Source organism: Gavia stellata, chromosome 1 (genome assembly GCF_030936135.1).
Source record: "Gavia stellata isolate bGavSte3 chromosome 1, bGavSte3.hap2, whole genome shotgun sequence".
Lineage (NCBI taxonomy): Eukaryota > Metazoa > Chordata > Aves > Gaviiformes > Gaviidae > Gavia > Gavia stellata.
Window position 1 is genome coordinate 96,035,604 of NC_082594.1, and position 26,288 is coordinate 96,061,891.

Below are 26,288 nucleotides of genomic sequence, written 5' to 3' on the forward strand. Positions count from 1 at the left end.
TTAAGTAAGTACATAAATAAACAAACCATTTCAGTACCTCCTCTGAGATGCCACAGGATATGTCTGAACAAAGGGTTAAAGAGGTAGTTCAAATCTGACCCAAGGCAGCAATGTTTAAGAGTCGTAACCATTTGTGAGCTGCTTTGAGGGCCTGTGAAATGCATTGCTGGTTCTGATACATTTCTTAGGGGACGGATGCTTTATAGAGCATACAAAGGATTAGTTATTTGCTTTCATGGCATTTGTGTTCCTTTTTAACTTGTAAGAAATACTGAAAGTTAAGCCTATACAAAGAGCACTGCATGCTTTTGATACGTTTTTCACATGGATGGTTATGCTTCTTCCAGTATTCATAGACTACGTTTTTCTGAAACAGGTCCCTTCCCAAGGCCGAATTTGTTCTTCTGTTACATCATCTCTCTAGCACTGACACTGAGCTGCTGGATGAAATTAAGTCAGTGATTTTTGTCTCTCTTTTCTGCCAGGTTTTTTTATGTTTACACCACACAGTATTTGGTACAAGGTCTGTTTCTTCTCATGTTCAGTTACAGCTGCATACCATCTGCCCTTGACTCTTATGAGCAGCTATAAAACATGTCCTTGCCCATTCATGTTCTGGTAAACAAGGTGCTGTGAGAGGTATGCTCTTAAGTGTAAGACAGTTGGCCATCTATATGCCAAATGTGGTTTGATTTTTTTTGGGGGGTGGGGTTTTTTTGGGCGTTTGGTTTTTTTATCCTTCTTTCCTTCCTCTTTACAGAGCTTTCTTTACTAAGAAAAGCTGAAGATACCTCACGGGCTTCAGTATGAAACGCAAAATTTTGTGTTACTAAGTAATACCATCACAACCGAGTCAAAAAGGGCTTCCACAAAAGAAAAGCCTTAAACAGTAAATGTGACATGACAATATTTATTGATTCTAATTAAGGTTAAAAAAAGTTCACAGCTGTCAGGTAAAAATATCTGCAGAGCCTATTGAAAAGGGAACTTAAGAAGGAAACCAAGGGAGACAGTCACCACAGAGGCACTTGAGAAAATGCTACAGTTATAAAAGGCACAAATTCATCACACACACAGCATATATATTCCTGCAAAATGAAGTCACTCTTTTTTTCCAAAACACAGAGGCAGGCATCACTGAACACTGACCTGAACATGACCACAGGAGACACGCTGTAAGCGGCAGTCTATGACAATGCCTAAATGATTTGACTGTAGAGATACTTTGAAAGCAAGACTGCTTTGGCCATCTCGTTTTTATCTCTATTGAAGAACAGATTGTAAGATCAAGGTCATCTTAAGGTGGCGGACATGGGAGAGGGAATGTTAGTCCATTTAAACACAGGTCAGGTTTATTTGCGAGCATTTGTAATCTGCAATTTAAGTGGGTCTGCTTCTTGCCTGAGAGCAGTGGCAGATCTGTTGTCATTCAATCCTGGCTCCCCTTTGCATCCAAGTACTTTTGGAGGACATACAATTTCTTCTTCCTCAAAAATATTTTTCTTTCATGTCTCAAAAAAAAAAATCTTAGACTTTACAGAAGTGCAGAAATTTTACTTCAGTGAAACAATAGTCCCACTGAGGACACAGGAAGATTATTTTAATAGAAGTCCTTAACTTCTCCTCCAGGCCTTGGGTTCCAGTGATGGACAATGCTCAGACATATAATTAATTGTGATTCATGTCTTTGTTGTATTGACAGCAGATGTGTTATTTGGAATCAAGATTTGCATTGAGAAAAAAAAATGCACTAGTTAAAGGAAAGACAAGGGGCTGCCTCAGATTGCTCACTTCCTTGTTATTGTCCAGTAGTTTATGCAATTAGCTTTCAAGTACTTTGGTTAACAGATTTTCATGCCATGACCCAACATCCTTTGCAATATACAGCAGCTATCAGAACAGTGTACAAGCAAGTAAACCTCTTTTTTTTTTGCAAACTCTTAAGAGCCTTACAAAATATGCATGATAACACAAATCAGTTCATAGAAGACAAATACAATTCTTTCCGTGGTTGTTCCTATAATACATTTTAAGAAGCTGGTAAATTGCTGGAACTTTCATGATAGCAGATTTCTCAAACACATTAATAAATTAAGAATACAGCACAACTGGTTAAACCAGACTTCATTCCTCTCTTTGAAGGGCTGGCATGAAGGAATTTTAAAAATGTAAGCCAGTGCTAACAGTTCCCTCTAGCATGGGAAAGCAACTTGATTCTCTACCTACATCGTCAATTTTCTCATCACACTAGCATCCACATACACAAAGTGCCACATACTCCTTTTATGTGGATGATGTCGAGAAAACAGCAGCAAATCCTTCTTTTTAATCCCATAGTGGTGATAAACTCCACAGCATAATCGTAGCAAGACACAGCTGTAAAGACAAAGAAAGCATTCCTAATGCTTTGGCAGTCTGGAAGGAAGAAGACAGAGACTTTCGAGTGCTAATACAGATGTTGCAATTCAGACCTCCCAGCCCCATCAGATTTAGCTAGAAATCTCAGGGAATCCAAATTTAATTTGAGATTTCATGTCACACCTATTTTCAGTTGTGGCAGAGTAACATGAGAAATGCTTTGTGGGTTTTTTTTTTTTCCATTTTTGTTTCACTTTAAGAGTAAGAAAGGTTTATAACTATATACACTTTTTTTTTTTTAATTGACCAATTTCATGAAAAGCTTTGGTTATGATTCAGTTCAGTTCTAACTATACCTAACTTCTGGTTTTCCTTGGATTTCCTGCCCCTGTGGCACACATTTTCTTGTTAGACTGGGAAAAAACTCTGCCAGATTCAGGAGCAAAGAAAAGAGATACGTTTTGGACGTGAATAAAACCAATTTATCCTCATTAGTCTCACGGATCTGCTCCCCTTTAGAGACTTGCAGAGTATTTCTAGGGCAGAAGCAGGACTTGAATTCCAAACAGTTTTGGCAGAGAAATCATCTGCAACTGCAGCAGTTCTTTATATTTTAAGTATGTATTCACTGTCTAGCACTTACAAATATTGGGCCAAGACTTTAAAAATGTCTTCCCAAATTTAGGTTCCTATGTTTATTTCTGGCCTGAGAATTGTCTGAGTTGCAAAAGCTCTGAACTTACACAGTTCCCATTCAGCTTTCAGTTCCTAATTCATTTAGTAAATAAATCACACAGAATGAAAGCCACGTAGAAGCACTTTATGGAAGGAAAACGTCCCAGCCAATTAGTGCTCTATGTGATACAATGAGGAAGGCCATATGTACACTGCTGCTTTGTTCTTCTGACTTAAAGATCTTTATGTCCGAAAAGTTCCCCTATGCATTTTAAAAGGCTGCTATGAGCATATTCATTTGTGATAAAATCCAAGCTGCCACTACAAGGAGATTTTTAAGTGGCACATCAAGTTAAAAAGAATTAAACTTAAGGGCCAGAAACTGATGCACTGCTCACAAATATTACAGCTTTGTAAGTAGTCAGTGGATTTCCATGGGACTATTTGAAGAATGAAGTACTACTCTGCATAAGCAAGATCAGATGCTAGCCCAAAAAGTCTGCCTGAGACTGGTGATACAATTCTTCTACCGTCTGCTCACACCAGTTGCTGAATATGGTCTTATTATACTTCCCTCTATGGCTTTTTACTGCCACGTAATTTTTTACATATAAATCATCACTGGTTGAAGGAAGAAGTGCATCAAATGGGCTCAGAAAAATTCCAGACATACAACTTTTCTCAAACTTCATGTGCACCAAATCCTGTTTTCAGTTATACCTGTGTCTTCCCGTTTTGTGCTGTGCAGATGTAAACCAGCAGAAATGCCTAGAACAAGGTACCGTGATGTTGACAGGTAGGCACCTAAGGTTTTGGTGGTTGGGTTTGGGGGTTTTTTTCTTCCTTTTTTCTTTTCTTTTTTAACATTATTTGAAAGGTACCAAGCTAGGGAGGACAGAAGTACTTGCATGTCACTATCCCATCCATGGTTCCCCTTGATCTCTCTATCATTTAGATCCTTGATTAGTTACCAAAAGTGCACAGTCAGTACAACAGAGCACAGCAGGCAGAAATGGAAGTGCTTATCACATCAATATGGTTGTTAGGAGAGACTGAAGCTCTGAATCAGCTAAGCTGTGTTCAGCATGAAGCAAGTGTTGGGGGACAGATAAAGTTTTTTGGCTTTTTTTAATGCTAACACTACATTTTCCAGCCCATTGTGCCCCACCAGGCAAGAGACAGCCTCAAAAGTGTTCAAATTAGAAATTTAAGTAGATGAAAGAAAGGGAGGAGATAAGAATATCATGTAAAAGAGTTTTTTATGAATGGCTTTACAACTTCGTGGGGTAGGCAGAGGTTAATTTGTTCTCTTGCTATCTTGCAGCAAGAGCTATGAGAGCTAAAAGAGGACCTTAGAGGCAAAAGGATGTCAGACAGCGTGTGAAAAAGGTTTGAAAGGCTGTGCCTGTACCATCACATTAGCACAAGGTTCCCCATAACCCCCAAGGTTACCCGCAGGTCCAACAGCCTGATCAGCCTACTGCTGTACACATCGGCTATATATCGGCTATAGCCTGCCAGTTTTCTAGGCAGAGGAGATCTGATCCCACAGAGGGATGGACTCGACTCGGACCCACGAGCTCTGATGTTCCAGACAGTGTGGACACAGCTGAGGAGCCTGAAATTCAACGCCATTGCCAAAGGCAGTAAAAATGTTGTCCTTTAACTCACTGTAGGACAAATATACCACTGGAAATGCTAACAACTTATGGCCACAATTGCATAGTTCGGATGGATAAATTTAGCCTGACCTGTCCAGAGTCCAGGCAGCACCTAACGGACATCTGAGTGAAAAATAAAAACCACTAAAAAGATCCTCACCAGCACTTTGCATGAACTAGTTCATTATTCTTTAAGCTACAGATTTCTTTCCCCAGTCTACCACACAGGAAGGCAGAAATTCTTTGTTTACAACTAGAGATGGAAGTGCCTGTGAAGACTTGGAGTTCAGGGTCTGGTTCAGATATAAGTGTAAAAAGAACTGGAAATCTCATCAGAACAGGCTTCATAGAGGAATTTTGTCACTTCTGTTCTGAGATCTGGGTAAAAACCTCAAAGTGATAATGCTTGATAGAGTATCCTAGAAATTCAACAACAAAAAAAGTTACTGCTAGAAGTAGGCATGAATTCAAGGGGTTCTTTTTCAATATGAATCCTCTTCCTTTATTCCTCCCCTCCAGCCTCTTCTCTCTACTGTTTTCTCCTCTTCCCTAGTCCTGATCTGATTTTGGAGACAGGGAAGTACATGCCAAAAAAACCTCTGAAAAAAAGAAAACCACAAGTGTGAGGCTTTGCGTTAGCACCTTTTTCAGTTTCGAACCAGAAGTCCCTTTTTGTAGGTAAATAACCCTGCCACAGCCACAGAGGTGAAGAAAGTGGAAAATCCAATCAGCTTTAGCAGTCCCGGCACCGACGGCAAATTCCTCTCCCAGAAGGTTGTAGTGATGGGCAAAGCTGGAACATCCTGTGGGGAGAACATCCATTATCAACATAACATCTCCACTGTGAGAAGCAAGATGTAAATCAAGAGATTCTTGCAGCAGAAATGGAACTGAGTTGAAGCAGTTCACGTTGTGAAGTACCACCATGTATCAAAATTTTCTGCTAAGTTAAAGACAAGATGAAAAGACACACAAAAAGGATTTACAGCCCAGCTAAAAAGTACAGTTCTTTCTGATCCTGCATTACAGAGTTGTCAGATGGGTGCCCTCTCTGAGTTTCTATCGTGTTCCTGTTTAGGGAAGGGCAGCTTTAGTGAGTAAGGGGAAGTTTATTCTGGCTTTGGTTTAGTGAACTTAAATAAAAACAGCCAACAAAATTTTACCTCATCAGCAAAACCGCAGAAAAAAAATTAATCCATTTAACCCAGATAAAGACTTACAGTTGATTCAGGTTCTGGCTTCCAAATTTCACTGTCTGGGATTTTCCTCATAGCAAACAGTATCTGAAAATAAATAGCGTTCTCTAGTAAGTACCATTCATTCTTTGAAAGGGAAAAAGAGGTGGCTTCAATTTTTGTTTTAAAATAGCATGATGAAGATAACAATTGAGATCATAAATCTCTGCGTACTGAATTTTTTAAAAAAACTCGACCTTTGTAGAACTCATTTCTGGGGAGGCCTGATATTTATTAAGACTCTCTTCCTATTGGAAAAAAGAAACAGTAACAGAAAAACCTCTCTATGCTTAGTTAGTCCATGCAAGATACTGGAACTTGACTAGTCCCATGGGAACAGAGTAATATAAATATGACTAAGAGTTAAGCATACACTCATGGCAAAGTGAGGTGTGCATAAACCAGCTACTGCATGGGCAAGCTATATGACCAGGACTAGCTTGTTTTGCAAATTTTACCGTGACGTAGGATGAGGAACAGAATCCTGTGAGTGATGACAGACCACCACTTTCAGCCAGAGAAAAGCAAGACTAAAAAGAAAACCTTCACAATGGAAAAGTAACCATTCAAAGTATCAAAGATACCAGAGATGAGTAGGATAGCAAAGATTATCTGAAATGATAGTCATGAGAGACAGCAAGACTAACTTCTTCTACAGTAAGTAAAATGGAGGTAGTGATATTCATGTTTTTCCTATTCCAGGCACTTGTAGATTTAACAAGATTTGCTGTCTTTTACAATGGGCCTTTATTCTAGACAAGATTCATGGACCCCATCAACTCTTCAATACAGGAGAGTGAGAAACACCCTTGCACCGGATTTTAAACATATTTTCCTTTCACAAGTAAATGAGGAAAGGAAAATATCAAATTTTTTACCAGTCAAGCTCACCTGCCAACTTCTCTCCTGAGGCCTATGGAGGTTCTGCTGTAATGTCTTTACATTAAAGGTCATGAAGCACTATCTCTGGAGGTTTTAGGAACAAATTAGGTATAACCTTCACAAATGGGGCAGTTTAGGGACAGTTGATCCCTGTCTTTTGGGGCAGGGGTATGGGTTAGACGAACTCTCCAGATCCCTTCCAGGTCAATTTCTGTTCCAGGACTGTAGTTTTTAGCCACAAGGTTCCCTTCACCTCATAAAACAAAGATGAAATTTCTTTTGCTGCTCCATAAACTGTAATATTAGTGAAAATACTTGAGGAATTGGCATTTTCTCAGAAGCCAAATATTTAGGTCCTTGTTTAATGACTTTACATAAGGCTGTCTCAATAGTGTATCACTGTGCCAATGGTATTGTTGGTAACAGTTGAGGAAGGGACTGGCTTGGTGTGCAGAGCTGCAGAACTGAGCTCTTCCTAGTGAGGCTAACGACCATGATCTCTCAGTATGATGAGTAACAAAGTGCCCATTTCGGGGAAAACATGACGAGGTGAGAATTTGGGATTTCAGTTAAAGAAGAAAGGATTTCCTTCCTGGAAACGGAGAAGAGTTTGATGATATAGCCAGAGCCTTCCTAAGAATTCCAAATCTAAGTGCAAAACCTTCATCCTTTTTGAAGTCTATCCCCTTTGCAGGGATTTGCATCAAGATTTCAGAACGCCTGAAGCTGTCAACACTCAGTTCTCATTTCACCTCCAACCAAAAGATCTTTCATCTTCCACAGGGTATTTGACAGTGCCCACTGTTTTGGACTTGCATCTGTACCTCTCTGGCTGCTCTTTCTCCAGCCTGTACAGCCCCCTCCATGTATCCGCTCCACTCTGTGGCTGTCTCTGTGCCAGCAAAATAGATCCTGCCAACGGGCTGCCGAATAATCCTGGAGGGGGACAAGCAGTTAAGTCACATCAGCCATATCAGGAAAGATAACTGAAATCCCTGGGTTAAAATTAGAATAAAAGTGTTTTAAATAACAGCGAGCACTTAAAGATAGTAACTTCAGGTTCATTGAGCTGGAGAGGGAGTGGGCATTGCATTTCATTTCCTACAGTAAACACACCAGTGTTCATATTTTCTAAATGTTTACACTGCTCATAGGTATAAAGGACAAGTAGTTTGAGATGAGACTTATTCTATCTCACAATTTTAGCCATTGTCATAAATACCAATGCTAGGCATTACTGGCACAGTGTAGCATTCTGAAGTACATACCCATGATATCTAAAGTAACAAGCAAATTAAAAAAAAAAAAAAAAGGAATTTTTTTTACTTCATTTTTGCCAGAGTTTGCAATAATTATCATTAACATTACTGTAAATACTAAGGCCTCCATATACTCTTCATTACAATTGCTTTATTGCTCTAAGTTCTTTTTAAATTGTGAAAACTTATACTTCAAAAGCAGGGCTGTGCCACCACATAAAAAACTATGTATCTGGTCTGACCAGTAAGCCCTTTTCTTTTTGGTAAATCTTATTTTCACGCAAAAACTTATGTCGGAGAGGACTGTATACAATGGTGCACTGATTACTATATTAAGCCTTGACTGCTAAAAGGAAAGAAATCCAAAGAAATCACTCATTACTGTCAATGTTGGCAAGAATTAACTCTCTGCCAGTATTTATAAAATACCAGCTAAAGATGGCTGGATGTGGTAACACTGATCTCAAATACCCAAAGCCAGTTTTGTAAACAGATTGTGAAAGCTTCCCAACTCGCTTCCCTTCTAAGAGCCTACTCAGCTTTATTCACTGAGTAACAAAAGTGAATAAAAACCCCTAATGATACTGTACTCATCCATCATAAAGCCCAACTGAGACAAGTGGAGGGTTATAATATCTGTTTAAAATATTCCCCAGTGATCTTAAAGGTATAAAGCAAACAGTGACAGAGGATTTATGACCCTTTCTGAGGATATTTATTAACTTGGTCTTATCTTACTACTCCGAAGCCCACTGTAAATAGACACCGTACCTTCCATACTGAGTCATTATGCCTGGTGGGAAGTAAGCTGTGTAGCAGCCCCCAGAATACTGCTCTTCACACCAGTTCTTCTCTTCATAATGCACTGGCTGTAAAACAGGAGATTAATTCACTCAAGGAATGGACAAATTCCCGAGGATGCTGATAAAAGAACTGAGGAGACAGCAGAGAAGAATAGCTTATGATTTGTTGCATGTCAACGTCTGACAAGACGAGCACATTTAGCAAGTCTCTTAATGCAACATGGATATGACACAATAAGCCTTAGTTTTAGACACTGATAGCTATTTTTAAAAAAACTAGCTAATCTGGCCACTGTAGAACATAATCCTCTTAATCTGTCAATGTAAATTTACGCTTTGAGCCCAAATTTATGCTTTGAGCCATGTAAAGCAAAATTAACCTCTGGTGTACACAGGCATAATACTTGTAATATGTACACTGTATACAAATATATACTGTTAAAAATGCAAAGTATGGCACTTGCATGGTTCTGCATACAATATCATTGTGTTTTAAATGATATAATCTTGAGATTGGTGTCTACAACATTTATCTTGCATAAAATTGCCCTTAAAGGGTAAACAGCGTTGATCACATAAACTAAGTGTGAGATCACACAAATCAGCAAAAACAACCCCACATGCAGCAATAGATCTTAGCAACTAGTAAGAGAGAAGAAACATTATGCTCAACATAGACTGAGAGGGAAAGACAAGCCTGTCCCATCTGAAAACAGTTGAGATGTATGGTGATAAGCAGTGTGAACGCCAGCCACGAAGCTGAACAAGAATGTATCTGCCTTTTAATTGTTTCATAAGCTCATTCTTATCCTCACTGTCAAACACAACCCAAGACTTGCCATAACCTTCTCTGTACTCCTCTACAGAGGGCAGCAAGTGCTCCCATAGCAGGTACCTTTTCCAAAAAGCTACGCAGCGTTGTGCTGGAGCACTGCTGCATTCCAGTTTCATTCTGCCCTTCCCCAGCTCAACAAGTCTGACAAGAGATGCCATGGTTTAGATTTTGTGCTTACATGTAAAGCTTCCTCTGATCCCAGAACCTTCGCATAGAGCTCACACAGCCTCGTCTTCCTGCAAAAGAAAAGCAACAGAAGACTTCTGCATGAGGAAAGAGAAAACAAACCACCTCTAATATGTCCTAGTATCAAGAGAACAAGCATTAATATCTGCTTGAACTTGAGGTTCCAGCTTTTTGGGATCTATCCTAATTGGTCAGCCTCTGGATCACTAGAAATAACTCAAACTCCTGTGCTGCTTAAGTGCCAGTTTTACCAGCAGTTATGCAAACTGTTCCCTTAAGATATCTCTATCAGCCCAAATCCATACATTATCCAAAGGTTCTCTAGGCTGTCAGGAAAAGAAAGCAGTAAGGCATTGCACTTTTTTGTCTTGGCACATAGTCTAACTGACGGTTTGTTCCTACAAAGATGCAGGTATTGATAGCCTGAGGCTCTCAGGGAATCAGTACTTTATTTCTGTATCTATAAAATTTCCTCCTGTTTTAGTTTATGAGTCTATAAATCCATTAATATACTTAATTCTGTAGCAAACCCCAAGTACAGTTAGGTTTGTTCCTACAAGCTTTTGGGTCTTGCTGTTTACTGTTAGGTGCACTGCACCAATTCCCAAACACAAGAAGATCAAGATGAAATGATAGTTAACAATTATGAAAAACAAACATGCAAACACAACAATGGAAAGACATTTACTTCTGGAAGCAAATTCCCGTGCTCCACAAAAAGCCATGCTGGGCACAGAAATACAGCAGTCCCAGCTCTGTAACTGTACGGGCTACACTTGCAGCCATAGAAGCATATGAGGAAACTGCATCTATACTGTTGCATGAAGCAATCCAGCTATACAGGAGCCCAGCTATACCCATGAGCAGCTGAACTCAAAGAATGCTACAGAAAAGGGAGGAGAAGTAAAATAAAAAAAACGAACAGGGAGACCTGAAGGACCCTGAAGAAGGTGTCCTCCTGTGCAGGTTGGGGATGAGCAGGAAAGTGAAGGCTGCTACAGTTCAGGAAGAGCTGTGGCCTTGGGGTGATTCTGCTGCTGGCAGGTGTCAAGCCCAGGGTAGGAGGGGTAGGAAACGGCCCCTTCCTTGTGCCCCAGGGCAGAGGACAAGGATCAGCCTGCTCCAGGCAGGTGTGGGTTGTGTGGGTTGTGGTGTATTTTGTGGTTTGTGGGTGGTTTTGGTGTTTTTTTTTGTTTGTTTGTTTGTTTTTGTTGTTTTTTTTTTTTTATGGTTGGACTTGATGATCTTACAGGTCTTTTCCAACCTTAGTGATTCTGTGACTCAGAAGCAGAAATGCATGGTGACGCAGTGACTAGCCAGGAGGGCTCAAAGAGCTGCAGGATCTATATATGAACATCCCTCTGCAGTCAGGGGGTGACGCGAATCCAGTGACAGCCATAACAAAAGGGATCATTTCCCCCATCTCTCTCTCCATCTCTCCCTAAGGGAGGTGACCACTGTGCCCTGCAGACCACCAGCACCTACCCAGTGCCTGAACAGAATAAAGCCATTTTAACAGCATGATTCAGAAAAGCCTCTGCTGAGGTCTGCCCACCACGTCTCACAAACGTCCACCAACTCCTGCTTTCAGGGCAGGTCACTAACACCACAGGGCTCCACAGGAAAGTGAGTTATCATGTTGGGACCCATCTCCTTCTGCTCCTCCCAGCACCACAACAGGGATGAGAAGGACCCCTCCAGATCTGCCTGTGCCCTGCCCTTTTTCCACACATGACTTGCAGACCCTTCAGGGAGCCTGGAAATGTCATACCAGAAGCTGGTAGGGACTCTCATGTATGGCCAACTGCAGGGCTCCAAGAAGGTGCAAGTTCACCGCTGTTTGCTAACTACATTGTAAATACAGATAAAGTTAGTTTAAGACAGCTGTGCAAAAGAAAATGTTAAAAGTTCAGGTCAAAGGCATCTTCAGACTCTTAAGAAATTTTGACCTTGAAAGGAATTATTCATTATTAATAAGGTATTATTTGACAGAAAAAACCCCACAGAAATGCAGTTTCTAAAGGATTGCATCGTACCAACAGGAATCTATCACTGAGGACGTTCCCCCGAATAAGAGCAATCCTTGCAGATGTGCTGGTCTCTGTGCAACATCTGCATTTTTTGTCCTAGAACAGTTTAAATAAATACTTATTTATGGATTTATGGCTAATGCTAGCATGGGAATATGGGAATAGGGAATATGCAGTGATTAAAATCCTTACTTCTTGGCCTTGGACTCAACTGTGAAATTGCCACCAGCACTAAGAGGCATGTTATGTCTGGAGCTACCTAGGTAGGGTCCTGTCGAGAGTTACACTGCACCTGGTGTGGAGGAAATGCACACGCTGACACTCAGCTCTTCTCCCTGGCCTCTTGTTCCACAGCAGTGTGTGATGCCATCACCTTCGTTCCACAGCTGTGAAAGGTAGGGCACAATCTAACCACTGTAATTACTCATTGGCACCTGGCCTGGGAAGACCAGCTGGAAGGCAGTAGTGAGTTTTACTCCCTTCAGTCTGGCTTAGGCTGTAAAACAGTTTCCAACCCCTCCCACAAATGCTGTTCCCAGCCACGATTTAGGATAGCTGCCATGGACTCTACATCCTACTCTTCATATCCAAGGATTACTGAAAACCTTACACTGCCATCAACATGACAAAGGGAGAGCCCAGCTTGTGTCGATAGGCAAGCACAGCATTTCACCAAGATGCAACTTCTATAGGGTGCCACAAGAAGCCTGTTCTCAGAAGAGATCCCTCCCTGCAAACACCATAGCCCCCATCTAAACACCGCAAACCGGTCGCACCCTGAACATACACTGGGAGAAGGTCTGGGTTTGCGCTCTGCCCTCTCCTGGACCCCAGTTTCCACTGGAAGGAGACTTGTGCTCATGTGCAGGAGAGGAGGTGCAATGCAGCCCAGCGGGTTCCTGCCTTGGCTGACTGTGACCAGGACTTTGGGAGCCAGAGGGACCCCTGCCCCCTGCACCAGGGTACCTCTATTGGGTACCAACCCAAGCATATTTCATAACCATTCTCTACCAAAGCAAAGTTCTTCCTAGTCTAAGGTTTATTCCTCAAAAGACAAGAGTTCAAAATCCTTTTTTTTTACAACTTGGCTATAGGCAGAAGCAGAGTCAGATAATTGTACTAATGCTTTCAACACCCAGGGGAAAGCAACCTTTCCTTCATGGTGCCTTGCAAACAGCCAGAACAGCCCTTCATTGCACAGAAAGAGAAGCTGTTCTCAAATACTGTAAATGCTCAGTTGTATCTAGTGTATTGACACACAGCATAAGACACCATTTGGTGTTTATGATGGCTTAAAATGCTGGGCACACTGGATTTCAGAATACCTTCACTGCTTTTATCGTCAGTCACCTGCTGGGGGTCTATCTCAAAGCCTAAGTGCTGAGGAAAAGGCTGCCTTGTCCATTGCTGCCAAAATTGAAAGCACTCTGTGGTACCAGGGTGTCATTTGAAAAGATTGGGACATTAACAGCCCCCTTTAGACCCATTATCCACAGACTGCTAGACTACTTGCAAAGCTAATCTGAAATGACTACATCTTCTCTAGTTAGACTAGCTATTACTGTAAAAATGTTTACTTGGACACAGTATTCCTTGTGGCATGCTTTAAAAACAAATGCCTTTTCTCCGTGTCAAAATAAGGCTCTCTTCATATCCACACTCTCTACTTGTAGCTTTAATTTGATCAGATACTGTGAATCAGTGTGATGGAAAAAAACTCATTACTTTGTAAACTCTATTTTAGTAATAAACAAAAGAGAACTATTGTATGCAGAGACCCAAAACCAAATAAGAGATCTTCTTCCTTAAAGTGACATGTCCTCCCACTGTTGCAAAGTTACAGACAACTTCCTTCAAATCAGGGAATTTTTTTCCTGCTCTGGTCATTTATAACAACAGTTTGACTCAGATTCCATGCAGATCTCGTGTTTGTACTTACCGTTCTTCTTTTGTGAGACCTGTCAGTCTTCTACACTTCCGAGCAAGAATGAAGCTGTAAAAAAAGGAAGATCACAAACAATTTACTTCCATTATGTTACTACATCTCCTGCATTATTTTAAATGCCAATAACTTATGATGAGATGCTTGTGATTCATAGCATTAGCTTTTGGATCTCTATCCAAAATATCCATTTCACCTCTCTGCATAATGTTACATGCTATGCCTGCTGCTTGCAGGACTCACGGTGGAAGAAACCACTCTGAGGTTCAGGTTAGAATATTTGTATGAGCTGTTTCCCAATGACCTTAATTTTATACAGCAGTGCATGCAGGCATATAACAACAAGAGGTGAAGCCTAGGATTGAACTGGAAATTATTGTTAAATAAACTTTCTAAGACTGATCATAGTCTCTGGCTGTTCAACAAAACAAAATATAATTCTAGAAAACAAATTTTCATTTAAAGAACTGGAAGATTTGGAGGAGGCAAAATACTTGGAGAAAACTTCACATTTCTGCAATCACTCCCTTTTTTCTTCTCCTTCCTTTCCTCTTCTCCAATTTTCTGTTTTGCCACACCAAAAGGCAAAAGATCAGTGGGAAAAAAGAGAATAAAAATAGAATTTCATTTTTAAAATCAGCAATTAAATCACAGAACCACAGAATCACTAAGGTTGGAAAAGACCTGTAAGATCATCAAGTCCAACCATCAACCCAACACCACCATGCCCATTAAACCATGTCCCACAATGCCTCATCCACACGTTCCTTGAACACCTCCAGGGACGGTGACTCCACCACTTCCCTGGGCAGCCTATTCCAGTGTTTCACCACTCTCTCAGTAAAGAAATTTTTCCTAATATCCAGTCTGAAATCATAGGGAGAATTTTTTTGCAAGAAAAGTTCATAGAACATACTCACCACACACAGAGAAACTCAACCCTTTAACTCTTTTAAAGTATTTCCCTTCAAAAGTAGCAGGTTTTCTGTTTCAGTTGTTGTCTCTAAGGCAAAATAAAAAGGCATTAACTAGGCACCTTCTTCGTCTCTTACCCTATTATGGCAGGAAAGCTGCCATCAGGCTTAGTATCGTCAAGTGTTAAACCAATTGCCGCATCCTCATCTTCAATGATCATGGTACCACAATACCCTGGCAAGCACAAAGTGGAAAAGAAGTTAGGATCCATGTATCCAAATGCAGAAACAAGCTTCCAAGAAGTTGTGAAATACTCAGAACTTGACTGGAAAAAGGCCTAAACAACCTGATCTAAATTCACCCTGCTTTGAGCAAGACATTGGACTAGACAACATTCAGGAGATCCCTCCCAATCTCTATCATTCTCTGATTCTAATGTAGGGAGATAAGAAAAAAAAGTAAAGAAGAACAAAAAAACCCAAGTAAAGCAATCCCCATCAATTGACAAAGATTAGTGCACAGCTCCCTTGCAGTGTAGTGTTCTTTTGGCTCAGAGAAGTGCTAGATCATCTCTAGAAGAGAAAATTCAGATCTGAGATGTGCTGACAATTAACAATCCTTTTCAAGCATCCTTAAAACAGAAAGACAATAAAGGAATCTCCTATTGTTGAATTCAAGATAGAAAAATAAATTATTCTGCAACCCAGTTAGCAAGGTAATTCTTAATTGCACAGAAACAGATTGCTCTCAGATACTGAAGATGGTCAAGTGCCTCCAGCACAATTGTTTCCATATATGACATTTATGTTAGACATAGGAGGAGATATTTGTACATTGTTTTCAAAACACAGTTGTTCTTAAAAGAAGAGTTTGAAGAAAATAAATTGTTCCTAAAAGAAGAACAACAGTGTTAGCAAAGCACAGCACGCAAACTATGGGTTCTACCAGGAAATGAAAGTCACCTCTTGCCAATCCATCCCAAACCTAATAGCCAGAATATGCCAGGATCCAGAACTCTTAAAATCATTCACAGAGATGAAGGGTGGATGACATCTGTAGACAAACACAGATGTGGACTCTTTATAACCAGTGAGGAGAAATGGGTGTTATTACATTGCAGATTGTCTTAGATTCAGTAAGTTCTAAGAGAGATCTGGGGAATCATGACGGAAGTATTTGGCATGTAAAGGGAGTGCAGGATGGCTAGCCCAGCTGGGGATGTCTATGTGAAGACACCTTATATTAATCCTGCCCAGTGCCTCCAGAAGGCAGAATTTTCGCAGGCTTATAACTGATGGGATAAAACCTCTCTCCATCACATATCACTTGTACCTTTAGATTACTGTACAAGTGGGAAAGACTCATCTCATACCCAGGTGCCACTGAAGGAAAAGGAGAGGACAAAAAAGAACAACCAAGGCCATAAGCAACAGATATGAGTTCTCCCTTCATGCCTACCTCCTCCTTTTTATTCTCCCATCCACCCTCTCTTCCCAACTGATCTCTCAAGTTTCTCAAACAGGGAAAGGCAAAAATGGCATAGAAGTGTATGAAGTCTCCTTCTAAGGTCCAGCATCCTCTAAACACAAAGTCTACTCCATTAGCATGTACCCTCTTCCTTCTCTCTGTCACTACTGTTCTCTTCAATTAAAATGTAATACCCTTCTTTCTCCAGAAAGTTTCCGTATAGTACACAATGCACTTGATAACTGAGCCCATGGGAATGCGGTTGATGAGCTGGTTTCTCATTGGTGGCAAAGGTGGGTTGAAATGAATCTTCAAGCCAAGAGCTGGGGGAATAGCACTGATCACATATTTGCCCTGGAACAGAAAATATACATAAGCCAAATGCATTCTCCACTACTTCATCCTAAGTATATTGCTCTAATGATTTTGGCAGACAGCTGGGGAGGCTGCAGGGTGTATCTTCTGAAGCAATTTTGGGATTTAGCATAAGAATTGCAATACTGAACCCTCACAAAATCCTGGTTGTTAAACAACAAACAGGCATTATATAAACAGCAATCTGTTCCAATGATGGGCAGCTGCTCTTTCCCCAGCGCTTGAAAAAAAGCCAGTGGAAAGATTTTCCGTGTTACAAGAGTCCATCAGTCTCCCTTCCATCTGCAGTCCTCTGCTACAACTTGGAAGCAAAGTCTGAGATGTTTTTCACAGAAAGTTTATTACTAAGCTACGTTTTTGTGTTCACCTTAGAACTATCCTTTAATTTGGAAGGTAACTGAACGCTAGAAGAGATGCTAGTGAAGAAAGAGTTCGAATATACACTTTGCTTTTCAGGCATCATTTTGAAGCTTATCATTGCTATTACTCAGGGACAATGAGAAAGTGTGATTTTCTGTCATAGCCACTTTAACCTCTGCTACATTTTTGTACAGGATTTAGGAGAAGTCAAAAAGGAAAAGCTAAAGGTTTTCTAGCCATCCCAGCACAAACAGTTGATTAAACGTTAGAGGTTTTATTACCTCATATAATTCATGATCTAAGGTTTCCACTATGACACTTTCACCCGACTGGTCGATGCGGATGACTGGCTTCCTCAGCTTCACCCGGCCTCCCAGACGCTCCATTATTTTCTCACTGATCTGGCCAGAGCCCCCAACAAACTTCCTTTCCTGAAACACAGAAAACAACTCGGCAAAGCAGAATCAGCAGAGTGATGCATGTGAAGCACGTATCATGACAAACGTTTTGCTTGGCATTCAAAACAAATCCCGTTCTTCTGTTGTTATCAAACCTTTTTAGCAAAGTTCAGCAGTCTCACTTGGAAAACCTATTCACATTCCTTTCTCTTCCAGTGAACTCCTCAAACACTTCCCATATTTGACCACCAGCCAAAACTAGAAGTATCCATAACCTTATGAGAAAGTCCCTTCTCATGTGGTCTCCAAATGGATTCCACAGACCTGTGTGAATCAGCAAGACTTCTGAAAAGCACTTAAACTTTTAAACCTTTCTCTGAGTTCACTCTTATCCCTGCAGAGGTCTGTGTGTCAGAAGTAGGAACCCTGATACTCATAATAAATAACAAGGTATAAAGCAGTGACATAGCTCACACCAAAAATATATCCTGCAGCATTTAATCTAACCTAACTTAAACTCAAATCACCTCTGACATAACACAGAATTCAAATAGTATTTTATGCAATGTGTATACAGTTAATTTATCTATAATAATTATCTATGCATATTTATGCATTTTAACATGTTTTAACATCTTTGTATTTTTAGTTATTAAATAATTTGCATTTCTAAAATATAATTATTTCTAATATAATTAGCAAAATTTGCATTTCTCAAGTGTAGAACGTTAACAGAGTCTTTACTTTCTTGAAATGCAGAAGCAGCACTAATGTGCTACATTTCAAATATTTCAGAGCAATACCATATTTAAGCAGGTGTGTTCATTTTCTTCAGATTAATTTCAAAATCTTAATAATTTTAATCCTGGGAACTAGTGTCTTTAGGAATCCAGTTCTGGGCTACATTTTCAGTACTAATTTGAAGCACTCTACACACTTGTGCAGCTAGCATTGCCACCCCCATTAAGTGAATCTGAAGTAGTAAGGCTTGCTTCAGACTCATGACAGAAATAAGCATAAATAATACTTTATTTTTTTACAGTTGAAAAGCAAAGTACGTGTTTTAACCAGAGCCCAAAAGAAAGAGTCAGGAACTGATACAAATCTACTGATCCCTGGCCCAATGCCTTCAGCACAGGAATAGCCTTCAACATTAGTTTCGCAAGATCCAGATTAATGCATAAATGAATAGAACTAGTTATCAATGTGCTACTGATACTGACAGTACCTGTCCTCCGTTGGTCGTTGAGAATATCCTTGTTGTCCCTCCACACTGCTTCACGTACCACAAAAACCAAAGGGCAGAGACCTCATGGGGTTCAGAAGTGACATCCACATTCACAAACAGAGTTGCAAAACTCTTGGCAGCACTTCAGCAAAGACAAGAAAGTGAGTTAATTTAAAAATTGAAGAAGGGTGACAATCTTGTTCTTTAGTAAAGGGAAACTGTCTTTGGCAACCTCTTCCTCCACTGAGGGCAAAGTATCCCTTAATTTCAGTTGATATAGGAAATTATATCAATTCCTTTTATGCAACATTTTTCAAGTAACCCTGCAAAACAACATGTTAATCAAGCACCGCTGTATTCCAGCAAAATTAGGGCTCCAGGAGGCACAAAAGACAATGAAAGCTTATGTCACTTTATGCTACTAATACAAGGTTAGCTTGTCACTCTAGACTCAGGATTAAGGGAAGCAAGCCCTCCTGTTTTCACTGGACTCCAAAACCACCATGTCCCCCCATGGTTCCTGGGTTACATCCAAGATCTGCAGCTCTGTTTGTACCTGCTGACTGCCTGTCCCTCAAGCACAGAGCACAGAGATTATTCAACACTTGTCATAAAAAAGTTAGGGATCTTGTCTAAGCTAATTATCTAAGTTCTCTGGATTACTCAGCATCCCCTCACTGCCCGCTCCTCTGCTGTGCTCAGGGAGGGTGCTGGAGCTGGAACACAACAAGGAAAGAAATGTAAGTAGGAAGCCATAAGTAAAGAGACAACATATATACATTCATGCAAAAGTCTGGCAAGAAAAGGGAAAGGATACTTTCGGTTGCTCAAGTCAGTATTTTAAACAGTGGTCTGGTAGCCAGTGGTGATGAACACAGAAATGGAAAAGTGGCCTGTGTCTGAAAAAGGATCACTGCTTTCTGTCCTCCAGTTGGTGTTTTCATAACAGCTCTATTGACAATTACTGCATAAACCTGTAGAAGATTTTGGAGTGCACTAAGACAGAGTTAATTAAGGCTCAGGGAAACATTCCTCCTGTTAGCAAATACTTCCTCTGCCCTTACTCTGTGGAGGAGGTTAAAGTTACATGGACAGAACCAGGAGATACTCAGCTTAACTGCATTGTGACTGACAGGGACTGAGATGCTATAGGTATTTCATATGCCAGGCATCAGGCAATCAATAACTTCCAAAACCAGTACAGAATCCACTTTTAGTTGCTTCTTTCTTTTTTTCAGTCTTCGAACTCAGGGCTGGGGGGCGGAGGGGGAGAAGTGGAAAGTGTAACTCAAACGTACTATTTCAAACAGCTGTAGATCTACACAGAAAAAAGGCATCTTCTGTCCTTTCTAAAAATGCAAAGTCCTGCTGAAGTAAAAAGTTGATCCATTTTCTGAAATATGGGTACATTCTGGCTTCATTCTTGACAGAAAACATTTAAGAGTTTTTGTCTGTATAAACACATACTGTAAAATATGATCAATAGAAAGATATTTTGTCTAATGGGAGAATTAGTATATGTATTTATTAATATTTCATAAGCAGAAGCTATTAGATGGTGGTTAAATTTTCCTAGTTTCTGCCACCTTCTCCCATCACTTTTCAGCATTTCAGTTCCCCAGTTTCTCCTCGTATTTTAGCTGGAAATGGCAGTATGACCTCAACCAAGAGCACTCGGGATATTTCCAGCATGCAACTCTAGCCAAAAGCAAATCTATACAGTCTGTTAGATAAGAGGAATTATTCAAAGATAACCCTTCTGGACCACTACCTTCCAGGGTGGGAAGTTTCTACAACATGTTACCTAAATCTTGAACAAACTGTGCAGATCAAGCTGAGATGCACATATAAAATTTGAAAAGCATCTTGGAATTAAGGGAGGCTGACAGTTATGCCTATATTGAGGTAAAATGTCAAGTCTTATTCCATCAGAGTTTGAAAAAATATGACTGTAGTCATGTGAGCTCTTGGATATTGAATGCCTACCGGTGCATGGCTTTTTGCTAACTTGTATAGTTCCTTAGTGGTTTAGATGGACAGCAGAACTGCCAGCATACATTTCTATTTGGTTTTAATGAATATGGACGGTGATAAAAATGAGAAAGGCTTTCTATATGCTTTTGTGCAATTGTAACTCTTGTTAAAGCAAAACAAACAGAACATTAAAAGTTTTTGGACAAGAGCCTACTGTCCATTAACAATAATCATGTTGCTCTCTACAGGCTGGCTGAAGCCGTAAAAACTCCCCTGTCGATGACAGTGTCAGCTTGAGTGGGTGCTAGCAGGCTTCTGCACCAAGCTCATGCAGGCTTGCTGTAGCCGTGTGTTGTGTGCTCAGCAATTCTGAAGAGGTTGCTGTAGAAATCAATCTGCTTTACAGCGAGGCAGAATAAATGCTTTTTTTTCTTCAGTGTGAAGAAAACCAATCAAACTGTTATTGAATGTCAAGTAAAGAAAAATTGCTTTGATGTATACATAAAAACAGGAAGCGTTTTCAGTTTCCCTGGGTGGTATACAGTGTAGCAGTTAAACAATAGAATTATGTGTGTTAAAGTGATCTAGTGCTATTTCAAGACAAATGTTATTTTTATAGCACTTTGGTAAAATCAGCTGGTCCAGCACATAATAAATGTGTGTTGTTCCATCAAAAGTTTGATTCAAAAACCTGCTGTAGCCAGAGCATTTTTCTCTTAAAAGTTAAACACACAGTAAAGAGAGGGAAAGTGCATACAACAGATGAAGGCACTACCTATGTCTTCAGAAGTAACCCTCCCCAAATACATTTTCTTTTTATCTTTATTTCAGTCGAAAAAGTTATAGAAATATAACAGAATCTACTGTGTGTGCTGACAGGTGTTGTGGTCCGTTACTACAAGATTTTCTCACCCCATTTGTTTAAAAAGGCTGAATTCTAGTGGTAGTTATATCTGTTTGCAAAGCAGTAACACCTATTTGGAGCTCTAAGGTATATAAATATAAGCTATTATATTTTGTATTAAAAAGTTTCTTACTTTGTCCAGCAAATTTTATCTATGAAATCTTGCATAGTCATTTTGTCCCATTCTTCTGCATGCGGAGCCTTCCATGGGGCTTCACTGGGAATCTAAGGAGACATAAAAGAGCATTCAATAAATCCAATCACAAACAAGCTCAGCTTTACATGGTAATTCAGCGTGCAAATTCCCAGCAGGTAATACAGTGAACTTAACAGAGGAGGCTTTTAGTTTTTTGTTTAAGATTTATTTTTTTTTTTAAGAATAGAGAATAATTCTAGAGTTAAGAACTTTGCCTAGAAAGGCAAAGTACAGTGCTGGGGAATGTCTCTGAGTTATTCCATATCTCTCCCATTCATCTATGCTAGTAACAGCAACCTCTTCTCCAAGTCTTGCAGCTCAGACAATGGAAAACATGCACTACTGGTAACAAACTAAAATGGTTGAGCTGAGTTTGAGGGTGGAGAAAGGCATATGTTTGAGGTCTACAAGCCTCTTAAAATATTACTTATCCAACCAGCAGGCAAAGTGATAAAACTCACATGCATAAACCCTAATGTTCATATATCTGGAAAAACAAAGGTATGACTGCAGACAGCCTCAGCAGCATGGCCTTCAGAAAAGCTTGCCAGGATGACACTTATAACATGTGCTCTGACCATCAGTGCATTACCAGAATGCATGGTATGATGCTGCTCTTGCCAGCACCAGGTTTGTTCAAGCTAGAGGAGCTTAGCTTATCTGCCTCCTAGTCCCATCTTCACTCTGCACCTCATGGAGACAAAGCTGAGCTGAGACGGTCAGCTGCAATTACTAATGCCATACCTCCTTTCCCATTTCATCCATGGTCCTCCATAGGTTGTTGTAGTCCAGGTAGGCCAATGGATTCCACATAGGAGGGAATGGACCCTTAAAGGGGTAAGACTTACCCTACAAGATTAAAAATAAACAAAAACATCATAAAAACTAAATACAACCACAATCATGACTTCTATGTGCAGGAGGAAGCTGCATCAAATGGTTAAGTGTTCACTGGAAGAAAGCGAAATTTAATCAATACATTTAACAGCTTCCTACAGATCACGTCTGTGGGTGCACGCAGATCAAGAGGCAATGGGCACAAAATGAAACACGGGAGCTTCTGTCTGAACGTAAGGAAACACTTTTTCACTGTGAGAGTGACCGAGCCCTGGCAGAGGTTGCCCAGAGATGTTGTGGAGTCTCTACCCTTGGAGATATTCAAAAGCTGCCTGGACATGGTCCTGGGCAACCGGCTCTAGTTGGCCCTGCTTGAGTAGGAGGGTTGGACCAGATGACCTCTAGAGGTCCTATCCAACCTCAACCATTCTGTGATCCTGTTATTCTACATGTGCAACTTAAATGTGATACACAGTTGAATTAAGTCAATTGTGTGCAGAACTGCTACTGCCTTGTATCTTCAAAGCTTTATTTCTGGACAACAAAACCCTGCAGCAGTGTCACTAAGATCAGACCAAAAAAAATTAGATGGAAGAGCACTGCTCAACTGAGATGAAAAATTGGCTATTTGTTACTGAAAAAGAGAAACATATGTAACTTTTTTTCCTCCTAAATGTTCATGAAACGACTGAACTGTTAATTGTATTGGGGGGGGGGAGGGGAGTTCTTTAAAAATCAGTCAAAAGCAGCTGTGATGAGCTTTATTATACACTAAATTTATAGCTCAGAGACCTTCCTGGAAAAAAAAGGTTTCAGCTAACCTAAAAATCCCAGCCCTACAGAAAACGTAGCGTTTACTAACAATGACTCATTCTTCTAATCCAACACCTCTGGCCATAAGTTCCCAAGAGTGATAGTATGGTCAATATGAATGTCCTACTTACATCATTATATATTTAATAATTAGATTTTACATATCTGTATCTCCACTACTAGATATTCAGGAAGTCTGGCTGAATTAAGAGTAGAAGACGACAGGTAATTTGTAGAGCTATTTTATTTATATGGGATTTCCCTGGCTGACTATGAGGATGGCAACATAACAGCTTTAAAAATTCACAAAGAAATGCGCATTAGCACTATGTGGTTACTCATTTTTTCACAATGCATTCTGGACTCCGCAAAATAGATAAACAATAAAGGCCATATTGTGTGCCACAGCTGATTTTTCAAAGCTTATATTAAATTATGTATTTAAGTGGGCACTGCATCAGCCTGAATGTCAATTGGTAGAAGTACTAACTTTTAATAGATATTTGATGCAGTGCCACACCAACCCATCACTAAAAAAATATTTACACTGGCTTCAAAAGAAATACTGCATCAAGATCTAATACTTAGAACCAGGTAACAACAACAACAACAACACTGTGTCTTGTTGATGAGAACTATTGGAAGACCACTTACTCAAAGAAGTGTCAGACTTGATTTGATTTAGCCTCTTTATTAGTGTGGAAGAAGGGACAGAGAGCACATTATTCAACTCTGCAGGTGTTTGCAAGCACCAGAACAGACAGTAAAAGGGCACAAAGGGATCCTGAAAGACTCAAAACTTGGTCCAGAAATAACAAAATTAAATATAACCCTGAAAAATGCTGACTAACAACTTTGAGGACTTCTAATTCAAAGCAAGAGATACTTAGAAAGCAGTAAGGCCAAAAACCAAACTGAAGGATAAGAATGACAGAAAATTAATTTACAAAAAAACCCCAACAGGTTAGAGAAAGTGAAGAAGAAACTGTTTTTTCACCTAGTCTTTTTACAGATGCAGGACTCTAACGGAATCCTTGTCAGAAACACCAAGGTAATGAAAGTTATGAAGAAAGTGAAGTGTGGGCAGAAAGGAATTAATTCTTTGGTACATGGACATATGAAGAAGTAGCTGCAAAACAACGATTTTATTTTGCAGTGCTTTTGAGGAGAGATTATGGTTTGTAAAATGTGAAAACAAAATTTTAAAGTGTTTTGAATCAGAAGTTTTGTCATAGCCAGAGTAGATCTCCACTCACTTCATGAGCCAGAGGTACCAAGGTTGAAAACTTAGCATTTCCAATTTAAGAATGGACATTACAGCACATGTTCACAAATACTCCAGAAAATGGAAGGGTTTTGTGGTTTTTTTTTTTTTCATTCAGCATGGAACAAAAGCACATTTCTACACTTCTTGTGCTCAACCATATGAAAATACATTAAATTGGAACCAGAAAAACACACCCCTGTAGGTGGAGATGAACTTGGTGAGTTTGTTTCATCAGAAGCATTTGGTCCCGACAACAATATTTGGGTACTATTACGGAATCTCTTAACATGAAATTAATTTGAATTGGGGCACACCTTCATACTCTGCTGCCAAAGGGCTATGAAGGAGCAGCAAAAGCTCTCGAACTGACTACCTTCCTGTCCCAGCTAGTAACATCTGAACCATGTTGGTAATTACCTTTTAGCCTTTTTGGGCACATTAAAATTCCGTAACTAACTCACATGGCAGCAAGAAGTTAGATTTACCGTGCCTTCTTCTGAGCACTGGAGCCACCTTTCAGTACAGTAAACACCATGTAGGTATTCCAAAGACAGAGAGTATCAGTTTGGTTTTAAGCACCTAGCATTTCCCTCATTTAGATTTATGAAACATCTATACTGCTGTGCTCAAGAAAACCAGGACAGTATCAGAATAGGTTATTCCAATCATTGATTTTGTTCTGAGCTTCCTGCTCTGCCAGAGGCAATCCTAACTGAGTTATCCCCTATGAGTTAACTCAAGTCTTATGAATTCCCTGTGGTGCTTCCTCATGAGTGCACGGCTAAGAGACAAACAAAACGTATCTTTGTTTTAGTATTCTTCTATTTCACTGCATTTGAACTGCTGAAAGGGAAATCTTGGGTATGTCTCTTGTGCAGAAATCTGGGGTGACAAATCTCATAAAGCACAAGAACAAACTTCAACCTGGAAAAATAAAAATCATAAAAGTGAGGTAGTCTCCTGTGAAAGTTACTTTCAAGAGCTCCTAAGACATTACCTAAGGCCTGATCCTTATTTCCTACACAGACAAAACTGCAGGAGCTGTCAAACAGAATTTTGTTTGAGAAGAAACTGTAAGACTAGGCTCTACACAGAAACAAAAATAGTAGCAGCAAAGAAAGTTTACACATAGCTCTGAGCAGTTTCCAACAAACTGAAACATTTCAGCTCTACTTCTGATGAATTTGCACTTTTGCAAAAACAACCACCTTATTGATATTTAGGCAAAATTTACCTATTTCTATCATATTGCTGGGAATAGCATTCTCCATGCCTCCTGGTGCTGTATAATCTCTAAAGAAAAACAAGACATAGATGAAAAACATGCCCCAAGATGCACAAAACATTTCCTTTTCAAATATTTTTTTTATACCTAAATCAGAGCAGTATAAAACCAGCAATAATAACCACCCCTTCTGATCATTTGACATATTTCAACACCAGTACTACAATGCTCAGAAGTCTTTCTTACCTATTTTTTTTTTTTAGGGCTTAGTGGTATTTAATACAGGCATATATATTTTTTAGAAAATGTTTCATGATGCCACTTGCAAAGCAGAACACCAGCATCAGCAGTTGGAGGTCTACCTGCTATTGTATGGGTCACTTTGCTGCTTACAAAGGCTGTTGCTACAGTATGGGCTCAAGCATACTGAATAAGCTGAAACTGTAGGGAGGAAATTCATGCA

At 39.8% G+C, this 26,288-nt stretch overlaps 1 protein-coding gene across 1 annotated transcript; it reads right to left on the reverse strand.

Annotated features, from left to right (window-relative positions):
• Positions 1-918: 918 nt before the first annotated feature.
• Positions 919-22,446, reverse strand: LOC104251027 (amine oxidase [flavin-containing] B). Its single transcript, XM_009808660.2, has 13 exons — positions 22,428-22,446; positions 21,621-21,712; positions 18,610-18,751; positions 17,265-17,414; positions 16,443-16,602; positions 14,919-15,015; positions 13,864-13,917; positions 9,887-9,944; positions 8,842-8,939; positions 7,636-7,747; positions 5,915-5,977; positions 5,337-5,497; positions 919-2,376 (listed from the first exon to the last, which is right to left on the reverse strand). Exons 1-12 carry the CDS (start codon positions 22,437-22,439, stop codon positions 5,342-5,344), a joined length of 1,194 nt encoding a protein of 397 aa, XP_009806962.2. The 5' UTR covers positions 22,440-22,446; the 3' UTR covers positions 919-2,376; positions 5,337-5,341.
• Between the last annotated feature and the right edge of the window lie 3,842 nt (positions 22,447-26,288).